Source organism: Bombina bombina, unplaced genomic scaffold, assembly GCF_027579735.1.
Source record: "Bombina bombina isolate aBomBom1 unplaced genomic scaffold, aBomBom1.pri scaffold_1676, whole genome shotgun sequence".
Classification (NCBI taxonomy): domain Eukaryota; kingdom Metazoa; phylum Chordata; class Amphibia; order Anura; family Bombinatoridae; genus Bombina; species Bombina bombina.
Window position 1 is genome coordinate 43,360 of NW_026511332.1, and position 9,325 is coordinate 52,684.

General features: G+C 37.5%; 1 protein-coding gene across 1 annotated transcript in view; it reads right to left on the reverse strand.

The window, feature by feature from the left end:
* The window catches only part of LOC128643703 (intersectin-1), a gene marked incomplete at its 5' end in the record, with an annotated part of 30,487 nt that extends 22,873 nt beyond the window's left edge, over positions 1-7,614 (reverse strand). The window contains 3 exons of the mRNA XM_053696533.1: positions 6,600-6,687; positions 7,222-7,362; positions 7,465-7,614. Of these exons, the coding sequence (XP_053552508.1) occupies positions 6,600-6,687; positions 7,222-7,362; positions 7,465-7,614 (379 nt within the window). The remainder of the gene's footprint in view (positions 1-6,599; positions 6,688-7,221; positions 7,363-7,464) is intronic.
* Positions 7,615-9,325: the final 1,711 nt, after the last annotated feature.

Genomic DNA, 9,325 nt, shown 5'->3' on the forward strand with positions numbered 1-9,325 from the left:
CGTGGACTGGATACACCTTGCAAGAGAAACAGGGGCAGTTTAATTCATCAAAATTTACATTTCACTTGTGTTATGAAAAAATACTTAACTTTTAATCTTGACAGCACTCAAGCTGTTGGAGGATGACCTATCCATAATTTATGACGTCAGAAATGGCTTGTGATGACCGGAGGAACCTGGAGCTAATGTCCAGATTAAAAAGTAAGTATTTTTTCACAACACGAGTGAAATGTAAATTGTAATGAATTAAAGTGCCCCTGTTTTTAATCAAATTTTTAAAAACCGGACACTTTTGCATCAAAATTTACATTCACTTTAATAACTATCAGATATTTTAAACCACATGGTCACCAAATCAGCTAGCTCCCAGTAGTGCATCGCAGCTCCTGAACCTACCTAAGTATGCTTTTCAGCAAAGGATACCAAAGGAACAAAGCAATTTTGAGAATAGAAGCAAATTGGAAAGGTGTTAAAAATTGCATGCTCTATTTGAATCATAAAACATAGTTTGACTTTCCTTTTAAAATCTAGTGGTATAAATATTTGTTTGTGTTAGTTACTTTGTTTAAGAAAACCATAAAAAATGTATTTGATCTGAGTGGAAGCGTCCAAATTTGTTTCAAAAATAAAACCATAACAAATAACTGCAACAGAAAAGTTTCCTGGCCCTACCGCAAAAACATAATTTATGTAAGAACTTACCTGATAAATTCATTTCTTTCATATTAGCAAGAGTCCATGAGCTAGTGACGTATGGAATATACATTCCTACCAGGAGGGGCAAAGTTTCCCAAACCTCAAAATGCCTATAAATACACCCCTCACCACACCCACAATTCAGTTTAACGAATAGCCAAGAAGTGGGGTGATAAAAAAGTGCGAAAGCATATAAAATAAGGAATTGGAATAATTGTGCTTTATACAAAAATCATAACCACCACAAAAAAAGGGCGGGCCTCATGGACTCTTGCTAATATGAAAGAAATGAATTTATCAGGTAAGTTCTTACATAAATTATGTTTTCTTTCATGTAATTAGCAAGAGTCCATGAGCTAGTGACGTATGGGATTATGATTACCCAAGATGTGGATCTTTCCACACAAGAGTCACTAGAGAGGGAGGGATAAAATAAAGACAGCCAATTCCTGCTGAAAATAATCCACACCCAAAATAAAGTTTAATGAAAAACATAAGCAGAAGATTCAGACTGAAACCGCTGCCTGAAGTACTTTTCTACCAAAAACTGCTTCAGAAGAAGAAAATACATCAAAATGGTAGAATTTAGTAAAAGTATGCAAAGAGGACCAAGTTGCTGCTTTGCAAATCTGATCAACCGAAGCTTCATTTCTAAACGCCCAGGAAGTAGAAACTGACCTGGTAGAATGAGCTGTAATCCTCTGAGGCGGAGTTTTACCCGACTCAACATAGGCAAGATGAATGAAAGATTTCAACCAAGATGCCAAAGAAATGGCAGAAGCTTTCTGGCCTTTTCTAGAACCGGAAAAGATAACAAATAGACTAGAAGTCTTTCGGAAAGACTTAGTAGCTTCAACATAATATTTCAAAGCTCTAACAACATCCAAAGAATGCAATGATTTCTCCTTAGAATTCTTAGGATTAGGACATAATGAAGGAACCACAATTTCTCTACTAATGTTGTTGGAATTCACAACTTTAGGTAAAAATTCAAAAGAAGTTCGCAACACCGCCTTATCCTGATGAAAAATCAGAAAAGGAGACTCACAAGAAAGAGCAGATAATTCAGAAACTCTTCTGGCAGAAGAGATGGCCAAAAGGAACAAAACTTTCCAAGAAAGTAATTTAATGTCCAATGAATGCATAGGTTCAAAGGGAGGAGCTTGAAGAGCTCCCAGAACCAAATTCAAACTCCAAGGAGGAGAAATTGACTGAATGACAGGTTTTATACGAACCAAAGCTTGTACAAAACAATGAATATCAGGAAGAATAGCAATCTTTCTGTGAAAAAGAACAGAAAGAGCAGAGATTTGTCCCTTCAAGGAACTTGCAGACAAACCCTTATCTAAACCATCCTGAAGAAACTGTAAAATTCTCGGTATTCTAAAAGAATGCCAAGAAAAATGATGAGAAAGACACCAAGAAATATAAGTCTTCCAGACTCTATAATATATCTCTCTAGATACAGATTTACGAGCCTGTAACATAGTATTAATCACAGAGTCAGAGAAACCTCTTTGACCAAGAATCAAGCGTTCAATCTCCATACCTTTAAATTTAAGGATTTCAGATCCTGATGGAAAAAAGGACCTTGTGACAGAAGGTCTGGTCTTAACGGAAGAGTCCACGGTTGGCAAGAGGCCATCCGGACAAGATCCGCATACCAAAACCTGTGAGGCCATGCCGGAGCTACCAGCAGAACAAACGAGTATTCCCTCAGAATCTTGGAGATTACTCTTGGAAGAAGAACTAGAGGCGGAAAGATATAGGCAGGATGATACTTCCAAGGAAGTGATAATGCATCCACTGCCTCCGCCTGAGGATCCCGGGATCTGGACAGATATCTGGGAAGTTTCTTGTTTAGATGAGACGCCATCAGATCTATTTCTGGAAGTTCCCACATTTGAACAATCTGAAGAAATACCTCTGGGTGAAGAGACCATTCGCCCGGATGCAACGTTTGGCGACTGAGATAATCCGCTTCCCAATTGTCTACACCTGGGATATGAACCGCAGAAATTAGACAGGAGCTGGATTCCGCCCAAACCAAAATTCGAGATACTTCTTTCATAGCCAGAGGACTGTGAGTCCCTCCTTGATGATTGATGTATGCCACCGTTGTGACATTGTCTGTCTGAAAACAAATGAACAATTCTCTCTTCAGAAGAGGCCAAAACTGAAGAGCTCTGAAAATTGCATGGAGTTCCAAAATATTGATCGGTAATCTCACCTCCTGAGATTCCCAAACCCCTTGTGCTGTCAGAGACCACCACACAGCTCCCCAACCTGTAAGACTTGCATCTGTTGAAATTACAGTCCAGGTCGGAAGCACAAAAGAAGCCCCCTGAATTAAACGATGGTGATCTGTCCACCACGTTAGAGAGTGTCGAACAATCGGTTTTAAAGATATTAATTGAGATATCTTTGTGTAATCCTTGCACCATTGATTCAGCATACAGAGCTGAAGAGGTCGCATGTGAAAACGAGCAAAGGGGATCGCGTCCGATGCAGCAGTCACAAGACCTAGAATTTCCATGCATAAGGCTACCGAAGGGAATGATTGTGACTGAAGGTTTCGACAAGCTGAAATCAATTTTAGACGTCTCTTGTCTGTTAAAGACAGAGTCATGGACACTGAATCTATCTGGAAACCCAGAAAGGTTACCCTTGTCTGAGGAATCAATGAACTTTTTGGTAAATTGATCCTCCAACCATGATCTTGAAGAAACAACACAAGTCGATTCGTATGAGATTCTGCTAAATGTAAAGACTGAGCAAGTACCAAGATATCGTCCAAATAAGGAAATACCACAATACCCTGTTCTCTGATTACAGACAGAAGGGCACCGAGAACCTTTGTAAAAATTCTTGGAGCTGTAGCTAGGCCAAACGGCAGAGCCACAAACTGGTAATGCTTGTCCAGAAAAGAGAATCTCAGGAACTGATAATGATCTGGATGAATCGGAATATGCAGATATGCATCCTGTAAATCTATTGTGGACATATAATGCCCTTGCTGAACAAAAGGCAAGATAGTCCTTACAGTTACCATCTTGAACGTTGGTATCCTTACATAACGATTCAATATTTTTAGATCCAGAACTGGTCTGAAGGAATTCTCCTTCTTTGGTACAATGAAGAGATTTGAATAAAACCCCATCCCCTGTTCCGGAACTGGAACTGGCATAATTACTCCAGCCAACTCTAGATCTGAAACACAATTCAGAAATGCTTGAGCTTTCACTGGATTTACTGGGACACGGGAAAGAAAAAATCTCTTTGCAGGAGGTCTCATCTTGAAACCAATTCTGTACCCTTCTGAAACAATGTTCTGAATCCAAAGATTGTGAACAGAATTGATCCAAATTTCTTTGAAAAAACGTAACCTGCCCCCTACCAGCTGAGCTGGAATGAGGGCCGCACCTTCATGTGGACTTAGAAGCAGGCTTTGCCTTTCTAGCAGGCTTGGATTTATTCCAGACTGGAGATGGTTTCCAAACTGAAACTGCTCCTGAGGATGAAGGATTAGGCTTTTGTTCTTTGTTGAAACGAAAGGAACGAAAACGATTATTAGCCCTGTTTTTACCATTAGATTTTTTATCCTGTGGTAAAAAAGTTCCTTTCCCACCAGTAACAGTTGAGATAATAGAATCCAACTGAGAACCAAATAATTTGTTACCCTGGAAAGAAATGGAAAGTAGAGTTGATTTAGAAGCCATATCAGCATTCCAAGTCTTAAGCCATAAAGCTCTTCTAGCTAAAATAGCTAGAGACATAAACCTGACATCAACTCTGATAATATCAAAAATGGCATCACAGATAAAATTATTAGCATGCTGAAGAAGAAAAATAATATCATGAGATTCATGATCTGTTACTTGTTGCGCTAAAGTTTCCAACCAAAAAGTTGAAGCTGCAGCAACATCAGCCAAAGATATAGCAGGTCTAAGAAGATTACCTGAACACAGATAAGCTTTTCTTAGAAAGGATTCAATTTTCCTATCTAAAGGATCCTTAAACGAAGTACCATCTGACGTAGGAATAGTAGTACGTTTAGCAAGGGTAGAAATAGCCCCATCAACTTTAGGGATTTTGTCCCAAAATTCTAATCTGTCAGATGGCACAGGATATAATTGCTTAAAACGTTTAGAAGGAGTAAATGAATTACCCAATTTGTCCCATTCTTTGGAAATTACTGCAGAAATAGCATTAGGAACAGGAAAAACTTCTGGAATAACCACAGGAGATTTAAATACCTTATCCAAACGTTTAGAATTAGTATCAAGAGGACCAGAATCCTCTATTTCTAAAGCAATTAGTACTTCTTTAAGTAAAGAACGAATAAATTCCATTTTAAATAAATATGAAGATTTATCAGCATCAATCTTGAGACAGAATCCTCTGAACCAGAAGAGTCATCAGAATCAGAATGATGATGTTCATTTAAAAATTCATCTGTAGGGAGAGAAGTTTTAAAAGATTTTTTACGTTTACTAGAAGGAGAAATAACAGACAGCCTTCTTTATGGATTCAGAAACAAAATCTCTTATGTTATCAGGAACATTCTGCACCTTAGATGTTGAAGGAACTGCAACAGACAATGGTACTTTACTAAAGGAAATATTATCTGCATTAACAAGTTTGTCATGACAATTAATACAAACAACAGCCGGAGGAATAGCTACCAAAAGTTTACAGCAGATACACTTAGCTTTGGTAGATCCAGCACTAGACAGCGATTTTCCTGTAGTATCTTCTGACTCAGATGCAACGTGAGACATCTTGCAATATGTAAGAGAAAAAACAACATATAAAGCAAAATTGATCAAATTCCTTAAATGACAGTTTCAGGAATGGGAAAAAATGCCAAAGAACAAGCTTCTAGCAACCAGAAGCAATGAAAAATGAGACTGAAATAATGTGGAGACAAAAGCGACGCCCATATTTTTTAGCGCCAAATAAGACGCCCACATTATTTGGCGCCTAAATGCTTTTGGCGCCAAAAATGACGCCACATCCGGAACGCCGACACTTTTGGCGCAAAATAACGTCAAAAAATGACGCAACTTCCGGCGACACGTATGACGCCGGAAACCGAAAAGATTTTTTGCGCCAAAAAAGTCTGCGCCAAGAATGACGCAATAAAATGAAGCATTTTCAGCCCCCGCGAGCCTAACAGCCCACAGGGAAAAAGAGTCAAATTTTTGAAGGTAAGAAAAAATGATTAATTCAAATGCATTATCCCAAATATGAAACTGACTGTCTGAAAATAAGGAATGTTGAATATTCTGAGTCAAGGCAAATAAATGTTTGAATACATATATTTAGAACTTTATAAACAAAGTGCCCAACCATAGCTTAGAGTGTCACAGAAAATAAGATTTACTTACCCCAGGACACTCATCTACATGTTTGTAGAAAGCCAAACCAGTACTGAAACGAGAATCAGCAGAGGTAATGGTATATATAAGAGTATATCGTCGATCTGAAAAGGGAGGTAAGAGATGAATCTCTACGACCGATAACAGAGAACCTATGAAATAGACCCCGTAGAAGGAGATCACTGCATTCAAATAGGCAATACTCTCCTCACATCCCTCTGACATTCACTGCACGCTGAGAGGAAAACCGGGCTCCAACTTGCTGCGGAGCGCATATCAACGTAGAATCTAGCACAAACTTACTTCACCACCTCCATCGGAGGCAAAGTTTGTAAAACTGAATTGTGGGTGTGGTGAGGGGTGTATTTATAGGCATTTTGAGGTTTGGGAAACTTTGCCCCTCCTGGTAGGAATGTATATCCCATACGTCACTAGCTCATGGACTCTTGCTAATTACATGAAAGAAACAGAAGTTAGGCACAGATTATAACAAAAGAACAATAGTCAATATTCTTAACTTACTGTGCAAACTATTTTGTTGAACTTGCTTTAATTGGTCATTTAAAGACTGTTTTTCAGGAATCAATTTTCCAAGCAGCTGCTGAGATTCCTGGAGAGAAGACAGACATTTAGTCATTAATGCGGCAGTTATGGACTAAGTAATGCACCATCGTGTACTCGATTGGTATACCATATAAAGGTGCATGAAGATTGATATGATCAACAAATAAACAGCTTTCTAAACGAGTAGGCTGAGATTATTGTACAATTTTTGCCATAGCGTATGCATAGAAATATAAAGCAGAAAGGTCTGTGGTAAAACAAAGATAAGGGGGGGGGGGTATGTACTCAGTAAGGGATAATATTGTATACTCCTATAAAAAGCTAGTTCCTTAAGTAATAACAAAATTGTATTTGTCAGGCCTGTTTGTTTTAATTTACGTTAAGCAACGGGAGAATTAATATAAACTACATGTAACAAGAGAAAATAATAAAGAGAGAAACATGTTTATTTTCATAAAACAGATACTGATAAGCAGAAAAGTAGCCATGTTTAGTGTTACGCATGCCTAAATTAACTTGAAGTCCTCTCTTAATCAAATGCTTTGAGGGTGAATAAGATCTTACGTTGGATATTACACACCTGAAGTTGCTGTTGCAAATGAGTGATTTCTGCGATTCTCATTTCTCTGGACTTGTTCGTGCTTTCTATTTCATGTTTTTGAGTTGTGAGTCGGCAGCGGATGTCTTGGAGTTTTCCCTCTAACTGATGCTTTTTATCATTCTTTATAAGGAAAGTATAGAAATATGAGATTCTGATTCAGTTTAAGCAATATTTACCCATTTATAGTGCAAAATAATCAGATGAACAAACACTGCTACTTACAAGGGCTTCTAGCTCAAACTCTAGAGTTTTTTTCTTGGCTTTCAGAACAACAATGTCCTCTTGCTCTTTATTTCTTTGATTCAGAAGCTCTTGTCTCCGGTTTCTTTCCCATTCCAACTGCCGCTGGCGCTCAAGCTCCCGCTTTGCAGCCTGTTATTAAACATGACATTACAGAAAAGCATTTGCACACTTTACACTAAGAAAATAAATTATACAACAAATTAACACAGAGAACAAAAATCATAACCGAAAATTCAAAATATAATTTTTTTTATAGGGAAACCTGCCAAAACTCAGTCTCCATCTCACAGCATTCCACTCAAGATAACTTCTCGATTAGAACCATTCAAAAATACATACAATAGTGTATAAATAAATATATATACACACACAAAAAAAAGCATAATTTATGTAAGAACTTACCGGATAAATTCATTTCTTTCATATTGGCAAGAGTCCATGAGCTAGTGACGCATGGGGTATACAATCCTACCAGGAGGGACAAAGTTTCCCAAACCTCAACATGCCTATAAATACACCCCTCACCACACCCACAAATCAGTTTAATGAATAGTCAAGTAGTGGGGTGATAAAGAAAGGAGTAAAAAAAAGCATACAAAAAAAGAGGAACTGGAAATATAATTGTGCTTTTATACAAAAAAAAATCATAACCACCAGAAAAAGGGTGGGTCTCATGGACTTTTGCCAATAAGAAAGAAATTAATTTATTAGTTAAGTTCTTACATAAATTATGTTTATTATTATGTATGAGCTAGTGACGTATGGGATAAAAATACCCAAGATGTGAAGTCCACAGAGTCACTAGAAAGGGAGGGATAAAATAAAAACAGCCATTTTCCGCTGAAAAAATTAAATCCACAAAAAAATATTTAAAAACATTAAAAACATTTAAAACATTAGCAGAAGAATCAAACTGAAACAGCTGCCCGAAGAACTTTTCTACCAAAGACTGCTCAGAAGAAGTAAATACATCAAAATGGTAAAATTTTGTAAATGTATGCAACGACCAAGTTGCTGCTTTGCAAATCTGATCAACTGGAGCCTCATTCTTAAAAGCCAAAGAAGTGGAGACTGATCTAGTAGAATGAGTTGTGATCCTCTGAGGTGGGGACTGTCCCGCCTCCAAATAAGCCTTATGAATCAAAAGCTTTATCCAAGATGGCAAAGAAAAGGCAGAAGCTTTAGGACATTTCCTAGAACCAGAGAAGACAACAAATAGACTAGAAGTCTTCCTGAAATCTTTAGCAGCTTCAACATAATATTTCAAAGCTCTTACAACATCCAAAGAATGCAAAGATCTTTCAAGAGTATTCTTGGGATTAGAACACAGGGAAGGAACAACAACAATTTCCCTACTAATGTTGTTAGAATTCACAACCTTAGGAAGAAATTTAAACGAAGTCCTCAAAAATGCCTTATCCTGATGAAAAATCAGAAAAGGAGAGAGTCACAAGAGAGCAGACAATTCGGAAACTATTCTAGCTGAAGAGATATCCAAAAGAAACAACATTTTCCAAGAAAGTTGTTTAATATCCAAAGAATGCATAGGCTTAAAAGGAGGAGCCTGCAACGTCTTCAAAACCAAATTAAGACTCCAAGGAGAAGAGATTGATTTAATACCAGGCTTGATACGAACCAAAGCCAGTATAAAACAGTGAATATCAGGAAGCTAAGCAATCTTTCTATGAAATAAAAAAGGAAGAGCAGAGATTTGTCCATTCAAAGTACTTGCAGACAAACCTTTAACCAAACCATCCTGAAGAAACTGTAAAATTCTAGGAATTCTAAAAGAATGCCAGGAGAATTTATGAGAAGAACACCATGAAATATAGGTCTTCCA